This window comes from Carcharodon carcharias, chromosome 4, assembly GCF_017639515.1.
Source record: "Carcharodon carcharias isolate sCarCar2 chromosome 4, sCarCar2.pri, whole genome shotgun sequence".
Taxonomy (NCBI): Eukaryota; Metazoa; Chordata; class Chondrichthyes; order Lamniformes; family Lamnidae; genus Carcharodon; species Carcharodon carcharias.
Genome location: NC_054470.1, coordinates 147518637 through 147543152, shown reverse-complemented (window position 1 = coordinate 147543152; position 24516 = coordinate 147518637). Strand labels below are relative to the sequence as shown.

Below are 24516 nucleotides of genomic sequence, written 5' to 3'. Positions count from 1 at the left end.
ATTCACAGAGGCTATGTGAAAATCTATGGCGTATTCTGACTGCATGTCATCATTATTCTCCTGGAATCGAGCGATTATTAGGGCCTCTGCTGCATCTCCAAGACAGGATGTGCACAGTCATCAGCCAAACTGAAGTCAAACATTCACAGATGCAACATGAGGATCTATGGTGTCTCCTCACTGCATGCTGTCATCATCCTGCTCAAATCTAGCAGCTTTGAGGGCTTCCCGAGCAGACCTACCTCATCGGGCCAATGTGATGGCCTCATCGCCTTTATCATCACCTTTGAGGGCCTCCTCACCCTCATCCCCATTGACATTCTCCTCATCGGAGGAGACGTGCAGCTCCATGATCTCCTCTTCAGCCAGCTTCTCTTCCTGTTGCAGCGCCAGGTTGTAAAAGCGATGACAATGTATTACACCCTCTGTGGACTATATTGCAGGGCTCCACCAGAACGGCCCAGGCACTGGAATCTCATATTCAGCAACCCGACGGTTTGCTTTACCAAGATACAGGTTGCAGCAAGAGCCTCATCATAGCTTCTCTCTGCTGCAGCCTGAGGCCGCCGCACGGGTGTCGTCAGCCACGGCCTCTGCGGGTAGCCCTTGTCCCCAAGGAACCAACCCTGCAGCCTCTGCAGACCCTGGAACACATTAGGGTTCTGAGGCCTGCTAAGGATGTAGGAGCCAGGGGCATTCCCTGGGAACCATGCACAGACCTGCAGGGTGCGTTTGTGGTGGTCGCACACCTGCTGAACATTCAGCAAGTGGAAACCCTTGTGGTTGATGTACTGATCGCTTGTTGGCATGGAGATCAGATCGCCACATGAGTGCAGTCAATGGCACCCTGCATTTCTGAGGTCTGAGGAAATGCCAGCGCTCTTGCATCCTGGCTTTTTAGTGCCGGGTGAAATACACAAAGTTATGTGCCCTCGCAAAGATGGCTTCTGTGACCTCATGGACGCATTTGTGTGTCCCACAGAGGTCGCCTGTGGAGCCCTGAATGGATCTACTGGCATAAAAATTGAGCACCATGGTCACTTTCACGGTCACGGGCAGTGGATGGCCTCTATGCCCCCGTGGCACCAAATCCTGCTGCAGTAGCTGACAGATGTGACTAACTAGTTCCTTAGACATGCACAGTCTTCGGCGACACAGGTTCTCAGTCATCTGCAGGAATGAAAAGTGGCGTCTCTTGACCCTGGGTCTAGCTAGGCACTGAGCAGCAACACTCGCTGTGGCTCTTCAGCGGTGTGTGCGGGAGACCCAGCTGTCCGTTCTTCCTGAGGGTGCTGTTTCTCCTTCTGTCCAGCCAGGCACCTCTGTTGCTCTTTTCTCCTTTGTCTCTGCTGTCTGTGCGCCACAAGGCATACAGTTAGGACACCAGGCTCCATGTTCCTAATGTATTCCTCCTGCAGGATGAAAGAGGGAGACGAGTGGGTTAGCTTGGGTGTACTAAGAACCTGTCCTGGTTCAGTGTGAATGCCCCTTAATGCTTCCCAGAGAGTGCTGGCCACCAATTGGATGGCCAGAGTTTAGTGTGCTGCATGGCTGCCCTAAACTCCACCTACCTCCACCCCACTTCACTTGACTGATTGACAGCAGCTTCACCCACTGGACTGCATGCTGTGCACTCAGCTCAGGCACAGGCATTCTCCTAACCCACGCTGCAAGACTGCGCTGTTAGCTTGAACCAAGGGGGAGACTGGTCCAAACATGAATGATGGACATTGCAAGGGGCTGTGAGCACCTCCAGCAGTAACTGTTCCATGGCCAGCTTTAGCAAGGAGATTATACAACATGTCCAGTCATCCAACTGTTCTGCAGTCCACTAAGATGCTCATTAGTTTGCAGTCTGTGCCCAAGGGGTGAAAAGTTCTGGAGCACTTGGTGGCACTTTCATGCCTCTGCGTTGCTTGAGTGGGCAGATAAACTAGAGGCCCAACTCCAATCATGTCAATGTGACCGCACCTGATCTGTCTCAGCTGTGGAGGAATGGTCACTTTCTACAAGGTTTCCCGAATGTGTGGCCGCTTCCCTCCCCAACCCTCGCACATGCTTGTGTTCTACCATCAACCACAATATGGCTCTTGCCCCTCCCAAGTTGCCTCAACCGTAATGCAGCCCTTGTCCCCGCCTAAGTCGCCTCCACCTTGAAGTTCAACAGGTGACCCTGGTGAGCACTGTGCAACCTTACTGTGCACTCACCTACAAGTTCCCCTCAAAGTGCAGTCCGCCAAGTGAATGCCTTTCTATGCTGTTGTGAAACACTTCCCCGTGATTGTGCTTGGCTGATCCAGCAGGGGGGATGATTCCGGTAGGCTGGGCTTATAATGATATGCAGATGTATTACAATGTGGTTCCTGACGTCTGACGGTGGGAAATGCAGCCCGCCATTGACGGGAGGAACGGACAATTGCAAACTGGTTTCATGCTGTCGTGAACCCAATTTTTGGCCTTCTTGCCACATTGTCTACTCATTGTCTTGCCAAACATTCTAGACGCCAGCAGGCACGGAAAATTCCGCCCTTACACATGCTCAACTGCAGGCAGCCATTACTGAACAATGTTATTTACAACTCCCCAACAGAGAGGGCAGCAGAGAGGAACGTATACCAAAATGCTGGGCTATTACAATATATTACACTCCCTTCCCACCTTCAAAAAAGTAACTTATACATTAAAATGTCAAATGGTACATGCACACCATTTCCTAGAATACAATATGACCAAAGCAATATCAACAATACCTGAAAATTTAAAATATTGGGTTTCAAATTTGTTGCTACTATAATCACAACTGAAACATATATGACCAATATTTCCAGAGTAATTTATTGTAAAAAAAAGAACCTTAACACACAGTATGCCTTCAACAAAAATATCATCAGTTGACAAGAAATACTGAAAAGAAAGGTAATTGGCAATGGAGACATGAGGAGAAACATTCCCACATAGTGAGTGGTTAAGATGGGGAATGCACGAAGAGTATGGTGGAGGCAGGTTTAATCAAAGCATTAAGAGGTAATTGGATTGTTACCCGAAAGGTAGGAGTGTACAGGGTCATGGGGAGAAGGCAGTGGGGAGAGCCGAGAGGAAGTGGTACTAGATGAATTGCTCATTCGGAGGGCCAATGCGGACACGATAGGCCAAAGTGCCTCCTACTGTGCTCTAACAATTCTGTCATTCCGGGAACAATTATTTTCTTCTTCTTTCCTATATACTTTCAGTTAACCTACCTGGCTTTTTCCTCTTTCTGTCCATCACTTGACTCTGCTCTCTCAACATCTCCGAATGTGTCAAACATGAACTGACCAATACTAAACTCTCTAAATTTCATGCCTTGTGACTCACTTTCATTTTGTCTTGCTTTTCTTTTACTTTGCTATTGACGTCAGACTTAAGCAAACAAAACATTGTCCTCGGAGGTGTGTTTGAACACTAACTTGTAAGGTGAGGAACCTGTTGCAAATGGTGTGGTTATTCTTGGAGAGAACAGAAAATTCCAGAAAATTCCATAGCCTGTGTCGAAAAGAAACATGGGGTGGAATTTTACGTTGGCAGGATTTTACTACAGTCTTGACAAAGTGAATGGACTTTTGAATAGCTTGCTGCATTTTACAGCTCCACTCTCTCCTCTACAGGGCTGTAAAATTCCACCCGTGGACATTGCTGCCTAGCTTGTCAATGAGCAAACACTTCTGCAAAGACACCTTCAAAATCTGTATACTTCTTTCTGCAGCACTATTTGTATTAGAGTATGTTTGACTCCATTCTTACTCAGGAATATTTCAAACTCTTCTGAGGTAAACTGTGAATCATTATCTGACACCAACACCTCCGACAACCCATAAATTGCAAATCAACTTCTCAAAACCTCAATAGTTTTGGCACTTGTGGTATTGGGCATAGAATCAACACATAGCTGTAGCTATTGATCAAAACAAGGTATTCTTTCCCTTCCATTTCAAAGAAATCAACATGTACTTGTTCTCATGGTTTTCCTGTGTTTGACCATATTCTTTCTAATCTAGCCAGGTCTTTACTTACTGTTTCTAATTGTGCATAAGGCATTGGCCTAGCCTGGCAAAATGTTGTCTGTACATTGTCCTTTATCTTGACTTCAGACTTATGGTGCCTAATATTATCATTTGGTCCTCCTTCTCAAAGGCACTTTGTGCTCTCTTAGCACTTCCTCAATGACAAACGTGCTTTTATTATCCTTATTGTAAATAACTCGGCCCAGTTTAACCACATCTTTTTAAGCAAACTCCTTCCTATCCGGGAGACTTTGTTCCCTTCTACTACTATCAATAGCAAGTAAGACAATGAGTAAGGAGTAAGACAATCCATGCTCAACTGCAGGCAGCCATTATTGAACAATGTTATATACAAGCCCCCATCACAGAGGGCACGATAACCAAATGCTCAACTATTACAACATATGTTACTGTCCTGTTCATCTGGCTCCCCCAAATTCAGAGAATGCAATGGACTCTCTCCAATTTTTAATATATGGAGCCCCCATTCAGTTTTAAATTCTCTTTATAATTTGTTCCCATAATAATAGGCAATTTATCATAAAAAAAATTCTTCTGAAAGACTGCTTTAAAATTCTTGGAAAAAGTGCATATAGAGATTATGGGGATGGGAGGGAGGGGGAGGTGGCTGGTGGGGATGAGAACATAAATCAAAATTGAATTAACAGACCCACATTAATAAAGAGAAGGAAGATTTTAAAGTAGCACTATTTGGTGCGGCAGATTTTGGAGCCTAACAAAATGGATACAGTTGCATTGCCAGTTATTGCACAGTGCACAGATGAAGAAGAAGCTTGCCAAGAAGCACTTCAAAATAGTAGACACATGACTCATAGAACAAACTACCCTAAGGAAAAGCTTGACTGCACCAGTAAAAACAACTTGGAGATCACAGAGGACAGTCCTTGTAAGACACAAGCTTAATGATCTAGTGATGGAAGTGTGCCAACTGGCCCATGAAGACATGAAAGGACATTAACACTATCAAGCTCACCACCACCTTCTCAAGGGCAATTAGGGATGGGTAACAAATGCTGGCCTAGCCAGCAAAACCTACATCCTGTGAAGGAATTTTTAAAAAGCAATATTTAAGCTCAGTACCCTGCTCAACTTTTATTCCACAAGGTCTTTTTAAGCACTGACTGAAATCATCCTAAGAACTGATCACTGTGCCATCAACTGTTGCAGCAACATGTTCAGAAGTCCTGTTGACAGAGAACATATACTTCAACATCACCAGAAGCAGGTGAAGTTTTGCCACTTTCAACAAGATACAGGGCTTTTTTTTACTATGTGCATAAAGGTATCAGTGAACTTATTACTATTGGTACATGTCATTCATCAATGTGTGAATATCTTTCATTCTGAGGCAAATATCACAGAGCTCTCTGAACGTGATGGGTAGGTGAAGTGCTGGCTCCTCAGATATGAATACACAGTGTACTTATGCCAACACTCCTACACTCACTGTACTCACCAGCAACACATGGGAATAAACCAGAGACTCCACGGAGAAGACATATGGTATGCTAAGACATCTGTTTTTAGCTTGGAATGACCAGTAGGCCTTACAATAGATCCCATTAAAGATGGAAGAACTATAACAATACGCTACACATCACAAATACTTCCATGGATAAAAGTCTCATCACAGAATCAAATGAGCAACAGCCAGAGATAGGCTCAGTTTGGTTATAATACTCAGTTTTAGGGTGTGATCTGTAACTGGTCGACATTCCTTCATTTATCATAAGCTAATAACAAATAGGAACTTGAGAAGGCCATTCAGCTCATCAAGCCTGCTCTGCCATTCAATAAGATCGTGGCTGATCTGATTCTGGCCTTAACTCCACTTTCCTGCCTGTCCTGCATAACTCTTCACTCCCTTGTAGATCAAAAATATGTCTAACACTGCCTTGAATATATTCACTGACCCAGCCTCCACTGCCCCCTGTGAGACAGAATGCCAAAGATTACCAACCCTCTGAATGAAGAAATTCCTCCACATCTCTATCTTAAATGGGAGACCACTTTTTTGAACTTTTCCTCCTAATATTCCCTCATAAGGGGAAACATCTCAGCATCTTACCTCTGATGTCCCCTCAGAATCTTATAGGTTTTGATAAGATCACCTCTTATTCTTCTAAACTTCAATAAGTGTAGGCCCAGCTTCTCAACCGTTCCTCATAAGACAACCTCTTCATCCCAGCAATCAGTCTAGTGAACCTTCTCCACACTGCTTCCAATGCAAGTATATCCCCCCTTAAAGGAGGCCAGAACTGTGCAGATTACTTCAGGTGCAGTCTCACCAATACCATATACAGTTGTAGCAAGGCTTCCCTACTTTTATATTCCATCTGTCTTAGAATAAAGGTGAACACTCCATTAATCTTCCTAATTACCTGCTTACTAACTTTTTGATTTATGTACAAGGATACCCAGCTCCCTCTGTATTGCAGCATTCTGCAGTCTCCCTTCATTTAAACAATATTCTGCTTTACTTTTCTTCCTGCCAAAGTGGACAACCTCACCTTTTTCCACATTATACTCCAGCAGCCAAATTGGTACCCACTCACTTAAGCTATCAATATTACTTTGCAGATTCTGAGTATTCTCCTCGCAACTTCCTTTCCCAACTATCATCAGTAAATTTGACAATACAGTCAGTCCCTTCCTCCAACTCAGGATGAAGCCCCAGCACTGACACTTGTAGCACTCCACTTGTTACAGTTTGCTAACCTGAAACTGATCCATTTAATCTGATTCTCTGTTTCCTGTCCGTCAGCCAATCCTCTATGCATGCTAATATATCACCCCCAACACCATCAGCTCATTTTTGGTGCAGTAATCTTTTATGTGGCATCTTATTAAATGCCTTTTGGAAATCCAAATACATTGCATCTGATGTTTCCCCTTTATCAACCCTATTTGTTGCATCATCAGAGGGCTCTAATAAATTTGTCAAACACAATTTACCTTTCACAAAACCATTTTCACTCTGCCTGACCTTATTATAACAGGAATGCAATGTTAAAAATGTGACTTATTTTTGTTTGAGAACTGCATTTGTTCCCTTGACTAAAGTGATATCTGAATTAAAGTCTGTTGTGTGGGAATGAGGCTGAGGACCAGAATTTCATGCTCAGCGTGTGGTGGTGCACACGACACACTCGAGTGTAAACTAGCGTGTGATAATGTCGGGTGAGCGTCCCAACGTCATCAAGTATTCGCTCGATATTTCGTTCGGTGGCCATGAGTGGGAGTTGGAGCCGTGCCCGCCATCAATTACGAGGCCAGTTAAGGCCATTGAAAAGGCAATTAAGCTGTATTTTACATTGCCCATGTGAGTTCATGCTCATCACACGGGCTAAACAGACAAACGGGCAGCTGACAATTTCAAAAATCTCATCCAAGGAGCGTTGCTAGTGTGAGTAGTGAAGAGTTTTGGTGATAGCTTGCTGCTGGTTGATTATTGGCACTTGGCAGCTTCATCTCTGTTTGGGGTTTCATTCTTAGCATTTCCAACTTCATTTCAAGACTCATTGGTGTCTCCAACAAAAAAGCAGAGTATTACTTAAATGGAGAACGGCTGCATAATTCTAAGGTGCAGAGGGATCTAGGTGTTCTAGTACATGAGTCACATATACAGGTACAGCAAGTAATTAAGAAGGTTAATGGAATGCTATCCTTTATTACAAGAGGGATTAAAGTAAGGATGTTATGCTTCAGTTATACAGGGTATTGGTGAGACTGCATCTCGAATACTGTGTGAAGTTTTGGTCTTCTTATTTAAGGAAGGATGCAAATCCATTGGAGACGGTTCAAAGGAGGTTTACTAATTTGATACCTGGAATGAGTGGGTTGTCTTATGAGGAAAGGTTGGACAGACTGGGCTTGTTTCCACTGGAGTTTAGAAGAGTGAGGGGTGATTTGATTGAAGAATACAAGATCCTGAACGGCCTTGACAAAGTGGATCTCGAAAGGATGTTTCCTTTTGTGGGTGAGTCCAGATCTAGGGGACATTGTTTTAAAATTAGGGGTCACCCTTTTAGGACAGAGTTGAGGAGAATTCTTTTCCCTCAGAGGGTTGTGCGACTTCCAAACTCTCTGCTTCAGAAGGTGGTGGAGAGGGGTCATTGAATATTTTTAAGGCAGAGGTAGATATTCTTGTTAGACAAGGGAATTAAATATTATCAGGGTTATATGGAAATGTAGAAATCAAAACACAAAAGGATCAGCCATGATCTTATTGAATGGCGGAGCAGGCTCGAGGGGCTGAATGGTCTACTCCTGTTCCTATTTCTTATGTTCTTATGTTCCAGCCAGCTAAGCTGAGCAAGCCAGGGGCTTTGCAGCAATTGCTAGGTTCCCCTGTCTCCAGAGTCATCAAAGTGCCATTGGGTCAGCTGGATGCCTTTGTCAGCAGGAAGGGATTCTAATCCATGAACGTGTAGATAGTGTGTGACCACAGGATGCAGATTCTACAAGTCTGTGCAAGGTACCCAGGCAGCTCCCATGATGCATACATTCTCAGACACTCCCAGGTGCTGAGGCTCTTCAGTGCTCCAGCCCGATTGGATGGATGGCTGCTGGGTGACAAGGGCTGTCCATTGAAGTGGTGGTTTACGTCACCTCTCCACCACCCAAGAACAGAGGCAAAGCAGTTTACAATATGAGTCATGCCTCCACAAGGGCGGTGGTAGAGAGGACCACAGGTCTTTTCAAAATGTGTTTCTGATGCCTGGGCCATTCAGGGGGTACACCACAATACCCCTTTAGAGTGGGTGTCATTATAGTGGTTGCAAGTTGCGCTCTCCACAATCTGGCAGTGGCAAGGGGGGTACCCACTGAAGGAAGAGGATCTTGATGCAGCCACAGATGGTGAATCCAGTGGTGTGTCAGAAGATGAGCACAGAGAGGAGAATGCTGAGGGCATGGAGGCAGACATCAGTAACCTCCAGGGAGGCAGACCTCAGAGGCTACCAAAGATCTGCTTCTAACTCACACCAGGGCTGCTGCTTCCACCCCTGGTATCTGAAATGACACTTTCATTTGCACCCAAAGTCCACTCAATGCCTGTGCAATACATTATCTAGCCACTTACATCCAGTATTACATATTGGCGTACTCTGCCCCAGAAAGAAAAAAGGTGAAGCATACTCAGGCCATCAGTACCAAAGCAAATTTAATGCTATTGTCACATTGAATGCATAATGACATTACCATTACTGATGTTGATGTCCACATCAGCAGACATGTAAACCAAACATAAATGAACAGAAAATCGCCTGTCAACTGTCCCTCTTGTGCTTATGGTGCCTTTAACTTGCATTTTCGAGTGCTACGTCTTGATGTGCCCTGCCCTTCCCCTCATTGACACCGGCATTGGAGGCAACCTGCTGACTCTCCTGTCTTCTTTGCCTTGATGACTTTAACGGTCGTCCTCTGGCCAGTGGAGCCTGTGCTGGACCCACCTGGGAGGGAGCAGCCAGTGCCAGAGCTGGCATCTCTCCAATTGCCGCAGCCTCATCAGGTGCCACAGCCACTGGCCAAGGGGTGGAAGAGCTGCTGCCGTCATCCAGAACATCCTGAGAAGAGCCCGCAGAGACAAGCAGCTCATGCGCCAACGTGACATCTCTTTACCTCCTTGCTCACCATTGATGGACGGGTACCTAACTGGGATACTGGGTGCCTCATCTATCTCCAACACTGGCACTGACCAGCTGAGGTCATTGCCTGTATGAGGGCATGCAGCCCTCTTGAACCCCTGATTCTGTCCAGGGAGCTGCCTCTGGATAAGAGTCGTCACTCTCTCAATGGAGGAGGCAGTACACTCGGCCATGAGGGTCAACACAGTTCTCTTGCTGGGCATGACCCCCTCAACAACAGAGACCATGGCACGCATACCCTCATGGATCTCCACCAGATCCTCCCACACACCCCGTTGGACATCCAGCATCTGCCACTTAATGGACGACTCCAGAGGCTCATCATCTGCCTTCAACTCAGCATCGTCCTGGTCTGCAGCAGTCCTCCGGCACCCTGGGCACTCTCTGCCTCTGCCTGAACCTCAAGCAAGTGTGAAGTGTCCTCGCTGTTGTGCACCAACATTCTAGCCACCGATCAAATGCCCATTGAGGTGCTGGTATCTGCGCTGGTGCCTGGTTCGGAGAGCGGGTGTGACGCAGGCACAAATGATGCCCGGTGGTCCTCGGGCATCAGGGCTGGTCCTTCGGGGTCCAGAGGGCAAGTGTGTGCTGGGCGAATCTAAAAGGGAGAACAAGGGCATGTTATTAGTTAAAGTCATCACACTGTCACTGTGAATGCTAGGCACCCTGGTGAGACAGTGGAGATCTGCACCATCGTGCCATCATCTTTCAATTATCAATGGAGACTCCAGTTTTGAGGCTCTCATCAATGAAGAGACTACATTAGAATGGTTGCACAATCCAAGGTTCTCACCTCTGTGCTCTGAGCTCTTACATTTGTCTAGCACCCCCGCCTCTCCACACCCAATTGCTCGTGAAGCTGGCGCTCCAGGTCAAGGGTCTTGCTCGAACCTGGTGGGCAGCAGCAGATTGGGTGGATCTCCGCCTGTCCCTGATCTATCTGCTTGGTCTTCTCTTGAAAGAACAGAGGAGCATTGATTAGTCCACTCTCTACCTCCAACACCATTGCAGCCTGGCCAACTCCAGCTGAGGAACACCTTGCAGGGCACATCCGAGTCGTGGCCCTCGAGCCGCAAGGCACTCAGTCCAAGCAGCCAGGGCTTACCCCTTTGGGCAGCTCCAGCGTCACTGACAGTGGGCACTCAGACTCTAATGCCAGTGAGATCCACGGGGGGACAGCCATACCTTAACACTTCTGCATACTGATCCATGCCAACACAGTACTCACCCTTCCTAAGCGCAGCAGGTCATTGAACCTCTTCCACACTGCACCCATGTGCACTGCATCACATCATGGCTGCTAACCAGCACTGCAACTGCCCCCATGCCCTCTTGGGTACCTTGATTTTAAATAACTGCAATTGACTTCAAAAAGACAATACAGAACCATTTACTAATTTCATTGGTATACATGAATTCAGTTTCTTAGTGAATTAAATATTTGTTTATATTTAAATCCTTTTAAAAATGGCGCTTATTAGCACTGTTCCACCTAGAGAAGTTTAATTTTAAGAACCTCTTCGAAGGCCTGCAAACAAATACATTTAATGGAAACCCCCAATGATGATTAACTAAATCTGGGTGCACGGTCAGTTTTGTTTGCAAGGCTGGCTTCTAGCGCAATATATCTTTAACTGGCACGAAAGTTTGTGGAAACTCAATTTGCGCTTGACGTAACTTGCACTTGAAAATTCTTCAATATTTTGCAGTGGTTTAGATGATTTTAAGCAAATTGTGGTGAAAAACGTGTGCACCTTAGCATAAATTCCAGGCCACTATGTCCATTTCTGCTTCCCTCACACACTGGGACATACAAAAAAAATTCAGAGGGGGGCCACCAGATTAATAACCAGTTTAAAAACATTTGTGGTTAAAATAGGCTTAAATAGTTCTCTTTTTACTCACTGTAGAAAAGTGTATATTTTAGGGTGGTTTGATTTAAGCATTTAAAATAGTGAAGAGATTGCGCTGTGTGCACGTGAACAAATTTTCTGAATTGGATAAGTTAGGGCAAGCAAAGAAACATGCTTATGTGTTACATAAACATGGAATCAGCTTAGATATCAGGAGATTTCCTTTTTACGCAAGATCACAGATCTTTAGAATAAGTTAGCAACTTTTGCAGTTTGTATTCATTACAAACTTTATTATAATCCCCATGGATTTTAAAAACATTAATTCCCAATGACCAACTTTAAGAAATTGCAAAATAAGGTTTCAAGTTTTAAGACTTTTACTGTAACAAATAAACTAAAATCAGCCTTAACTAAACATTACTTTGTAGGTAATTAACACTCTAAACTACAAAAAAAAACCCTTATTAATGACTTTAAAGGACCAATAACCCCATGGCGCATGTATACATTATGGCATGCTTTACACAGGACCTGGTCCAAAGTTAACCCCAGCTTCCAATGGACTCACTTGTCTCCATTTCACTGAGTCATAATGTCCAGTGATGATCAAAGGTCCTTTCCCTTAATATTCTGAGAATACCAAACCGACCTTCAGCAGGATGGCTCACTCCAATGATTCCCCCTCCCAGCCTCGCCAGGACAAATTGTCCAGTGTCCTTAAATCTCTGCAGGTTCTTTCTCTTTGACAAGAGAACAAATTTCCACCAGCATTCTGCCTTTTGTAATAGTGAGCAGCCTTTTTCCTGTTGTTTGCAATGGCTGCTGCCTTTTTCTCACACACTCTATCGCTCTCTCTTGCTCTCTCTCTTTCTATGCATGATTTTTTAGTCAGGCTGCCTGAAATCTGCAAGTCTACCAATGGCAAAGTCAACTGCTTTGTCCTTTGTTTTCAGGTGTTAAATCTAGCATGTGGATTTCAATAGTACCTGACATGGGCCCCCTGCTCCATGGTAACCAGATCACATTAGCTTATCGCTGAACAGAACTAGCAGGCAGTCACATGTCCCTTCTTATTATGTTATTTTACGTTGAATTTAAAGTGACAGTGCAAAACATAACCATGTTATAAATTTTTACATTAATAACAACATTCAAAATTGGATCTGGACAAGTTCCTGAAAAAGACAGGTATAACTGCATATGAAAAGGTAGGCAGAATGTTGAATAATTTACATCATGATCTCCTGAAACTCAGCTTTGATTACCTTCAGGAGAGGAATTTCCTAGAATTCTTTTCCCTAAATTAATCTAGGGTTTTTTGATCATTTTATTTTAATCTCTCCCAGGAGATTACCTGGCTGGTGATTTGTCAGGTGGATTGAGGGTCATGCTTAGTTGCAAAATTACTCAATGGAACAGACTCAATGAACTAGCTGATCTTTCTGTGCTCATCTTTTCTATCTTCTGTTTGTATGTAAAGTAATGAGAGATTGCAAGATACAATTAAAGATAAATAATTTTCTATACTTAAGCGTATAAGTAGTAATTAAATGCACATAAGCATGTGCTCAATGTGGTTTGCTGCTGTAATATCTGCATGCTTCTACATAGGTAATGTGTTGATCATTTTTCCAGTTCCTGCCCAGTTTAGGAAAAGGAGCAGCAATTTGTTTCTGAGTAAACTGATTGGCTCACTGCAACTGCCCGCATCTATAACCACCTCTAATGTGCTCCATCAGTGCCAGAAGTTCAATTGCTTGAGTTGCAATGCTTTCTGAAGTGTTTCTTGAAGCAAAAGCAGAGCTTTTTGAATTGTTACTGATATCACTCGGCTGCTCCTATACTCATCTGTGTGTGTGCCACTGTTGGAAGCCACCTCTTCATAAAGTGTTGAACACAAGGCCTTTAGGAGGTCTTGGTTATCCACAACACTCACTGTTCTGAAGCTTTCCTTAACTGCATCTTGGATTTTTAACATTCCACAAATAGGAGTGTGACCTTTCATGCCAGAAACCTCTATTGTTGTTTCAATGGTACCATGGTCACGACCGCATTTGGCACTGGTACTGTTCCCTATCAAATGCACACAAAAGTGCAGATAACAGTTATTCCGGTCCTTATACTGCCATGGATATTGAGCCACGTAACTGTTCAATGAAGTTCATATGTTATGCCATCTTCTACTGGAAACCAGAGCTATTAACTAACATGGGCCAAAAGCAAATCAGACTGCTGCCCTTCATCTACTTGCCTCTCTCATTAATCACTTTATTTCCTGCCTCTTCATCAGTGTCTTATGCTACATTCAATGCTTACTCTTCCATATCACAATCTGCCACAAGGGAACCATACTCTGTCCTGCTAGACACTGTGGTTCACTGGATTCTTCTGAGGAGAACACAGAGGATACTGAATATATAAACATACATCCGTTTGGATATTGTATTGTCATTACCTAAACTACTAATAACTTATGCGCAGAATCTGTGAACACATACATTTTTGCAAATCATTTAATCCAAACTCTATAGTCAACATTAAGAAAACTAAATACACTATAGGTATTTGAATGCCTCTCTAGTAAGTCCATGACTGTGCCACTCAATGTCCTCCAGCTGTGTGCCAGCTTGAGCTAGAAACATAATGACAATATGAATTAACATTATTGATTTTAGCTGCACAAGTAGCTTCTTGCTTTACCTTCCATGCACCATCAGGGCATGGTGATGTAATTTTATTTCACTTATATTTTCTTAGTTCTACCTTCCTTTCATCTACATTGCTCTGCATGGTTACTGTTGCCTTTAAAGTTGTAAGTTCCAAGATGTGTAAATTCATATCTGTTCTTGTTATTCTTACCTTATATTGCTACTCTTTAATTAATGGTACGTTTTATGTGCCTTTCTCAAGGTCTTTTAAGTAGTCGACTTAGTGGGTCTGTGAACATTACCGCTTAATGGATATGAGACAGTGATCAGAATAAGAAAGACAATTATATTTTACAGGCAGGCGGTCCTGCAGTACTGGCAAATCTTCGTCTTTAAAGTAGATTTCCTGAACATTTTGTGCGGTCATTTTTAATAGTACCGAATTAATCATATATTAATCTTTTTTATCTGCTTAAATGTGAATAAGCATCATTAATGGTTACGTATGGCCTTTTTTCTGCTATTCCCATTAATTTGAGTTGCATGAAGTAATCTGCAGTTTAATTAAAGGCTCCCCACCATTTTGATTGGCAGCTCTTAAAAAAGCAAAAATACTATTATTAGCAGAGGCAAGGAGGGAAAAATATTCCAATTATCTAATTTTAGCAGCCTTAAGTTGATTCATACAAAGTAAAAGTATTGCAAATGCTGGAAACTTGAAATATAAACAGAAAATGTTGGAAATGCTCAGCAAGTCAGGCAGCACTACGGAGAGAGAAATAGAGTTAACATTTCAATGACCCTTCGTCAGAAGTGAAAAATGTTAGAGATGTAGCAGGTTTTAAGCCAATGCTGGGACACAGGGAAGCGGGAGGGGAGGAAAGAACTAACGGTTAGGCCTGTGATAAGTGGAAGGCAGGTGTGATTAAATGGCAGAAGGGATGGTGGTGCAAGGGTGGTAATGGACAATGAAAGAAACAAAAGATAATTCTCGAGGAGCTGTAAGTGGAAGCAGCAAAGCCATTACTGGCACCTGCTGTCTGAAAAAATGGTAGCAGTGGTTATGACCTGAATTCAATATCAAGTTTGGAAGGCCGCAAAATGCTCAATCAAAAGATTAGGTGCTGTTCCTCAAGCTTCGATTTAGCTTTGCTGCAACAATTTAGGGGGCTGAGGCCAGAGAGGTCAGAGAGTGGACAATTAAAATGGCAAGCAACCGGAAGCTCTGGGTCATGCATGTGAACTGAATGGATGTATTTCACAAAGCAATCACCTAATCTTTGCTTGTTCTCCCCAATGTAGAGGAGACTGTATTGTGAGCAGTGAATACAATGTACTAAATTGAAAGAAATCAAGCAAATCATTGATTCACCTGGGAGGACTGTTTGAGGCTATGGATGGAGGGAAAATATGAGGTTAAAGGGCAGACATTGCATCTCCTGTGTTTGCATGGGAAGGTGCACTGGGAAGGGGATGGGATGTTGGAGATGATGGAAGAGTGGATCAGGGTGTCGTGGAGTGAACTGTCACTTTGGAATGCTGAAGGAGAAGGGAAAGATGTATCTGGTGATGACATCACACTGGAGGTAGTAGACATGATAAAGGATGGTCTGTTTAATGTGGAAGGTGGCTGGCAGAATAGTGAGAGATAGGGGAACTGTGGTTCTGGGAGGAAGGAGAAGGGGTGAGAGCAGAAGTGTGGGAAGTGGGAAATGGGGCAGACAGGGTCAAGGGTCTTGTAAACCATGGTGCAATGGAATCATTGGTTGAGGCAAAAGACATCAGAAGTGCTCTTGTGGAAAGTAGCATTGTCAGAACAGGTGCAACAGGGATGTAAAAGGAGGCATGGGAAGAATAGAATAGAATCTTTACAGGAAAACATTCGGAAAGAAGGTAAATTCAAGGTACCTAAAGTGGCTTTATAGTGTCCTGAATATTGGTAGACAGCCTGTTCTGAGAAATGGACATAGAGAAGTCAACGAAGGGAAGGGAAGAGACAGGGATGGATCATGTGAAGGCAAACAGTGGGTGAAAATTTGAAGCAATGTTGACAAAAATTTCCAGTTCAGATTGAAAGCAGGGTGTGGCACCAAAACAGTGATCAATGTGTCAGAAAAAGAGATGAGGGAGTGGAACGAAGAATGTTCCAGGTAATCCATGAACCACAGGCATAGCTAGGATCTATAAGAGCTCCTTAGCGACAGTTTCTATTTAGAGGAAGTGAGCGGAGTTAAAGAAGAAGTTGTTGGATGTACGAACAAGTTCAGCCAGGCTGGTGAGGGTGGCAATGGATGGGAACTGGTTGCACCTCTGTTCAAAGAAGAAGTGGAGAGGGCCACAGATCGCCCTGGTGGGATTGGAGGTAACCAGAGAACTAGACATCCGTGGTGAAGAGGAGATTGTTAGGGCCAGGAAACTGGAAACTATTAAAGTGACAGAGGATTTCATAATAATCACAAATGTAGGTCGGAAGAGTCAGGACAGGGGGAGAACAAAATAGAATCAAGATAGGAAAAAGATCTGTTCCAAAGGGCAAGAATGACTGAAACAATGGACCTACCAAGGCAGCAGGTGCTGATAATGATTCAACCAAAGCCATTCACACTTTCTCGCAGCCTATTTTTCCACCCCTTTTGCTTTGCACTGTCATCCCTGTTGTTAATCACTCTTGCCTTCTACCTCTTAGTTCTTCCCTCCAGCCCTCTCAGTCTCTCTCCCTGCCTCTATACCTGCTTAAAACCTGTTTCATCTGTAATATTTTCCAGTTCTGTTGAAAGGTCACAGACCTGAAAGATTTGGTCCCCTTCTCTTGCCAAAGATACTGCCTGGCCCCGCTGTTTTCCAATATTTTCTGCTTATATTTAAGTGTATTCCTATTTTGCTCTACCCCAGTGAACACAGATGCCAAGATTACATAATCTGAGTATTGAATATTTTTTTCTTGGTAGCGGTTTTCTCACTTTCCAAGGATATAAATTAATGATTAAGTATGCACCTTTGTGTATTAATGGGGACATTTTTTTGTAAAAAAATCTGCAATGGCCAACAGTTTCTGTCATGGTACAGCTTCTAATCATGAATTTCTCTTATTTTCTATCAGCCACATAGGGTATGGTCATAGTTATCTGTTCAACCTTTCCATTGCAGTAGATTTTTACATAGGATTACAGAGAATATATGGTACAGTACAGAACCAGGCCTTTTGGCCCAAACATTCCACACCAGTGTTTGTGCTCCAATGAAGCCTCCTCCCATCTCTTCGCATCCATACCTATCATCGTAACCATCTATTCCCTCCTCCTTCATATACGTATCCAGTTTCCCTTTAATTGCATCAATATTACTTGCTTGAAACACTCCCTGTGATACAAATTCTGAGACTTTTAGGAGCCTTTATTAGCATGTTAATATTCTCCAAATCATCAGATCCAATGTAATTTTTACATACAAACGTTGTACGTCAACAACATGTACTTATAAAGCACCTTTAACATAGTAAAACATCCCAAGGTGCTTCTGAGGAGTGTTAACATAGAGAATCTGACACTGAGCCACATAAAGAGATATAAGAACAGGTGAACAAAAGTCTAGTCAAAGAAGTAGGCTTTAAGGACAGTCTTAAAGGAAGACAGGAAGAGAGGTTCCAAGGTAGAGAGGTTGCAGGAAGGAATTCTTAACCTTCAAGCATAGGCAACTGAAGGCAAGACAACCAATGGTGGAGCAATTAAAAACAGGGATGCCAGAAGCTAGAATTAGAGGAGTGCAGATATCTTGAAGGATTGTGGGACTGGGGGTAGGGAAGGGTCGTTCCATGGAAGGATTTGGAAACAAAAACAAAAATTTCAAAATCACGATGTTGTCAGGCCAGCGGTCAATGTAGATCAGGGCAGGATTGATGGGTAAACTGGTAAGTTTAGAGTACAGGCAGCAAAGTTTTGGACGAGCTCAAGTTTATGGACGGTGCAAGATAAGAAGCCGGCTAGGACAGCATTGGCATAGTGATAGGATTTGAAGTGTTTTGAATGAATCTGGAAATTATTCTTTATGATGCAATTGTAAACAGAAAATATATTCATTTGAAATATTAAAACACACTTTAAAAAAAAAGATTCATCTTCTCAGTAAGGCACTCAAATACAGAATTGTCAGGAGGGTGTAGAAATTCCTGAATCCAGTTTTATACAATCATTGCTCCATTGGGTTTCAACAACTGAAATGGAAAATGTCAAGTTTTGTATATTTAGTGTATGCCTTTTGTAATTTTAAAAAGCTATTGGGAATGATGTGTTTCATATTGTGATCTGCCCAGCACTTTCAGATCATGGGCTACTGGCAGTCATTTAACAGGCCAGGACATGATGGCATTTAGAAAGAAGACTGAAAATGATGTCAACTATGACAATCTTCCAGAAATTTCATAGGGCAAAATATGTCATTCTGAAATGAAAGCTCAGAGAGGGACAGGTTTGAAACAACATGCCAAGAAACAAAGAAATACATTTTTTCTGATGCAAGCGCAATTACTTAAAAACATTTCGCAAAATAACTTAAACTGAAATTGCAAATTAGTTTTTCTTGCACTAAACAAGATCAACAAAACAAAAAAAGAAAGGTGCATTTGTTCAGCTGATTATCACATTCTTAAGATGTTCCAAGCACTTTACAAATAAAGGATTACTTTCAATGTGCAATTACCTTTGTTGTATAGGCAAACATGGCAGACAGTTTGCACACCAAGAGCAAATAAACTAATAATCAGATAATCTACCATGGTGGTGTTGGTTGAGGGAGAAATGTTGGTAAAAACAGAGAGGAACATCCTGCTCTTCTTCAGGTAGTGCCACAGAATCATTTCCATCCACCAGAGTAACCATCTGCAACCATCGACAGTACTCCATCAATAATGTCCTGTGTCAACTAGCTGATGTGATCAGGCTCAGGAATATAGCTTGAATCTACAGCCATCTGATTTATAGGCAACTAAGCTATGTTGGCAGTTATGGATGAGTGACAACTTGGATGCTACTTGAGCACAGTTGTGATCAAGTTTTGCTCAGATCATACCTTGTATTGATGGTTCTGATTTAATACCAATTCTGAATGATAATTCCAAAAGTCAGCCAAGGTACACCAGTACTCACACAAAAATGGATGGGGACATTTGTGCAGCAAAGCACACAACCTAAAGTAATCCCAAACTTTTACAATGAATTATGAAAGAGATGTACATGCATTCAAATGCTGAATTTTAAATGCTTAAGCTTTAGTTATTTTAAATTTGGTGGTAGCCAAGTGGTTATAGTACTGGACAAGTAATCAAGGACTCATAAGTTCAAATCGCAACATAGCCAGCTGTAAAAACTGAATTAAATAAATCCAGTAATTCATGGGCTAGCACCAGACATGACAGCTGTTGAATTATCGTGAATCATAATCTTGCCACACCTATCCATTTGCCTTCCACATGACTCCAGTCATGCAATAAATAGATATATTGGCTTTGACTCATGTATCATATCAGGAAAAGACTTAGACAAATTCAGCCCAGTGAACCCTCTGATTGCTCCTCACGAACATTTGTGTACTGGTGGCCAAGATGGGAACAAACTAGTCAAGCCACAGTTTTACACACAGAATTATGTCTATCAACCAACTTCCTGGGCTCATCCACCACCATACCTGGGTAGACCTTGTCCCACCAGCAAGACAGACAAACCAGATAGTCAGGGCACAGTGATATGCAGTCAAATGAGGATCCAGGCTTCATGGAATCCCATGGTTTCAGGTCAAATGTCAAGGAAGCCTTTATGTTGATCATCACCTACTGGCCTCTCCCTTCACATGACAAATATATTCCTCCATATTAGCCATCATTTTGAAGAACCTGAGAGAAGCAATGGCACAGACTACATTCTGATTCAGCGAACATTTTAAAAATTCATTCATGGGGTGCGGCTAGGGCATCATTTTTTGCCCATCCCTAATTGCCTTTGTTCAGAGGGCATTTAAGAGTCAACCACATTGCTGTGGGTTTGGAGTCACATGTAGGCCAGACCAGGTAAGGGCAGCAGATTTCCTTCGCGAAAGGGCATTAGTGAACTAAATAGATTTTCACAATCAATGAATAATGGTTAAATAATGGTCATCATTAGACTTTTTATTCCAGATTTTTATTGAATTCAAATTCCAACATTTGCCATGGCAGGATTCAAACCCAGGCCCCCAGATCATTATCCTGGGTCTCTGGAATATTATACCAGTGATAATATCACTACGCCGTCACCTTCCCATTTAGTGCTTGATGTACCACAGCTGACTGGTCTCTAAAGGATATAGCTGCCAGTAAGTTTGAAGTTTAAAACCCCTCCCCGTTTTAAGATTTTCCTGTGTCATTCACCTTTTCACAGTTTTGGCAAATAATCAGTAGTTTGATGCTCAATAACTGGTCGATAAGAGGTGCAATCAATTAGATTGTGGAAACTTTCCCTCTAAATTTTATCTTTATTCTACATCGCTCTTCAGTGATCCAGGAGTCAATTCATAAATGGAAATACAGGAATAAGCTTGTATTCTATAACAAACAAGCTGTATAATTGGACAAGCTTAAGAGCCAGGGGAATTCACAGCTAACATATTATAAAAGTCTCTGATTGTGGGATAGGTTACTTCTTCAACAAAGTAAATTTTAATGTTTACAATGACAACTGTTAACTGTACAATCAATAGAGAAGTTATTATGAAATAGTACTTCCATTGTGTTGTGGGCTTTATTTTTTTATTCAAACTTCCCATTTTCTTATATTTGGCCAATATACATATGAGTTCATAGATTTAAAAATTATGGAGCATATTGCAAAAGCTTATTTCCAAGAATGTTGCAAATTTGCCATAACCTAATAAATACCCCCCAAAAATAAAGTCAATGCTGTGTTGTGTAGATCCTAATTATATTTTGCTAATTGTCTTGTTGGCACAAGTAGTATAATATGCTAGTTACAGGCACATATCAGACAGCCTTATTGATGTACTTCATGTTATTTGTACAAAGGTTATCTTCTTCATAAGATCCCTCTCTTTAAAAGGGGTTTGGTGCAGACAAGGGTATGAATCAGAAAGGGACTAGAACAGAGAGGAGTTAAAAGTGACTACTACAGAAAAAAAAGACAGAATTAAGAATAAAAGTCGGGCAGATAAGAAGTTTTTCACAATAATAAATGTACAAAACACCAGGCAGCTGAATAACAGCAAATTTGATGTGAACCACCTGCTCTGTACATTGGATACGCCCTCACATTAACTGTTAAATGCTTTGATATTTTTAATAAGTATTTGAAAACCCTCAATTTCAAAACAGTTTAAAAAAAATCTACTCCATTAATAGGCAGCTTAAATAAAAAGGCTAATTTAAAACAGACCTTGTTCTGTTTTAAATCATCTTAAATTGTTCAATAAACAGTTACACCTAGTCCTTAAATTTTAAACTGCATGTACGCTTCATCTTAATCTTCTGTCCTCTGCAGAAGTGCTTCGACAGCTCTTTTACTTGATTGTGAGTGAAAAAAAGAGTTGAATTCAGTCAAAACCTACCTAAAAATAAGTTCTGAAAACATGCATGCATGCTGTGTAGGAACACATGCGTACAACAGCAGCATGGGTTTTAAAGCAGCATTGTGATTAATAATTTACAAGGTAATAAAATATTCAGCTTGATGACAGAGCCGTGGGTTTAGTTTTAATTCTGAAGATTTGACCACTTATATAAATTATTAGGATTTTACCACGGCCCACTTCAACAATGACGAAAACAAATAATTTTAAAAAGGCTGAATAGGGACAGTAAAAATGTTTGACGGCCAAATGTAAGAATTCGTCCAATGCTTATTAAATAAAACTGACTGTCTTTCATTTCTGTTTCAGCGATTAAATAGTGGACAAATCCGGTATGGAAAATCTTCAATGTTCACAGAGCTGATCAGTCGGCTTTGTGTTGCCTTTCTGTTATCAGCAAGATAACTTGAGCGGGGCAAAATAAACCACAATCGATGCTGAAAGCCGATCCTCTCCCCGGCGCTTTTGGGATATTTTTTTTTTGTTAAAGATCATTTCGGGAAATGGCATCATGTTACAGATGGCATCGGGAGTTGTTTCGATCCTGCTCGATATTACACGTTATCCATGATTGCTGCGCCCTCTTGCTTGTCTCTCAGTTCTGATGCTCTTGTTGATGGGTGTCTGACTGCTTGGTGTGGGTCTTTGCAGTCCCGGGCTCTTTTGTGATGAATGGGGCGGTGCAGAGTGGACAGTCAGTCTCACTACTCCCACTGACGCAGTCAACATTTCTCTCAGCTTTGTCCTCCCCAGATAGAGAGAAAGGGATAGAGCGAAGGATCAGCAGCTACCTACCTCCACTGGGTGCGTTTAACCCACTGTCAAGAGGTTTAAAATATTTTTTTTTCTTAAAAACAACTAACTGGGCGAGAGGGGATGAGTGGTTTTTATATTAAAAAGATACAGGACCAAACCTAAGGAAAGCTGAATTAAATATCCACACGTCGAGTTACACAACGAAAGAAGAAAGCGCGTTTAACAAAAGACTGACATGGGACCTGTTTAAAATGACATTTCATTAAAGTTTGCCGACCAGTATCCATTATTTAGTTTTGAGCTGATTTTTAAAAAATCTTAGATTGCAAAAGAAAACGACCATCTCTGCCCAGTATCGGTGAAGCAACGCACACATATACACAGTACACGGAGAATTGCCTTGTCAGACCTATCGCCAGTGTAAATGTCCCGATCTGATTCGCACTTTGCTCGCTTCCCTGGTCACTGCCCATTACCTCAGTCTACCCAGTGTGCCCCATGCCAACCCCTTCACACCAGCAAGCAGGTATGTTTGCTCCCCACTCACATCCTATTCCAGTTACTGTAAAACATCCAACCCCAAATTAGGAAACCCGAGCAGAAATCACACAATAAATCAAGCGCTTTGTTGACACCACTTTCCCCTTTCTCTCTCTCTCTCTCACTCTCACTTCTCCCGGACGGGAGATGGTGAACTGAGGGGGTTTCTTCTTAATATATCTTTTGGTCTCGGAATCTTTCATTAACAGGGCTGAGAGGGTTAAAAGTTTCCTCAGCTCCAGTAACATTACACAAACTGCAATCAGCGATAAATGACGTCCTGAAACGGAGAGGAATTGTCAGATTTAAACATGAAAAGACGCACAAAACACACAAACACCTCGTCCCTCTTAACCCTATCCCGGTTTAATCGAAATCGTCCAACATCGCTGAGGGATCTTTTTATATATAGAAGAAAACCTTGAAATGATTTTTGTCACGAACTACCGGCATTAAAAGTGCTGCCATTTAAAAGGGGATTTATATTTGACTGTCCTGTTTGCCTGGAGTCCTGATAACCGAATTATCACAGAGACAGAAGGACGTTCAGTGGGTCTAATTCAGGTGTTGCGTGAATAAAACTTACCTTGGGCAAGGTGGAGGATACCCAGGCTGATAGTCAGGATGAAAGTGGCGAAGAAGTGATGTGTTCTCATGTTGACTCAACACAGCTTCGGATCCAGGCTGTCGCACCCAGTCTCCAGATCGGTTCACTCTGCTGTTGGCTGGGCTTGGGTCAGTCTGCTCAGAGAGAGAGAGAGAGAGGGAGAGAGCTGTCTTCCAGTCAACGACTGACTGCAGGGAATGTGCTGAAACACTGGGCACTTTTCAGTGACGCCGAATGATGCTGTGTCAGTTCAAGCAGGGAGCCGAGAGAGCAATGAGGAATAGCCCGAGATAGCACAGCCTGATACTGTTCCTGCCAGCCCACTGCCACAGATAGAGAGAGAGAGAGAGAGAGACACAGCGCCGCTGCTCCACGTGTTCCTCCAGCCCAACAACACCCGGAAACTACTCACCTACTTCACACACCACTCCCTTACACTCCCCTCCCCTCCACCCCACAGAACCCCAGTCCCCGACACTCCCCTTCCCTCCATCCCACAGAACCCCACTCCCTGACACTCCCCTCCCTCCACCCCACAGAACCCCACTCCCCGACACTCCCCTCTCTCCACCCCACAGAACCCCAGTCCCCGACACTCCCCTCCACCCCACAGAACTCCAGTCCCCGACACTCCCCTCCCCTCCACCCCACAGAACCCCACTCCCTGACATTCCCCTCCACCCCACAGAACCCCACTCCCTGACACTCCTGCCCCCTCCATCCCACAGAACCCCACTCCCTGACACTCCTGCCCCCTCCATCCCACAGAACCCCACTCCCCAACAGTCCCCT

General features: G+C 42.9%; 1 protein-coding gene across 1 annotated transcript in view; it reads right to left on the bottom strand.

The window, feature by feature from the left end:
* LOC121276884 (EGF-like repeat and discoidin I-like domain-containing protein 3) overlaps positions 1 to 23818 on the bottom strand; it is a 318995-nt gene extending 295177 nt beyond the window's left edge. Inside the window, exon 1 of the mRNA XM_041185494.1 lies at positions 23704 to 23818. Coding sequence (XP_041041428.1) covers positions 23704 to 23773 — 70 coding nt within the window. The 5' untranslated portion in view covers positions 23774 to 23818. The remainder of the gene's footprint in view (positions 1 to 23703) is intronic.
* Positions 23819 to 24516: the final 698 nt, after the last annotated feature.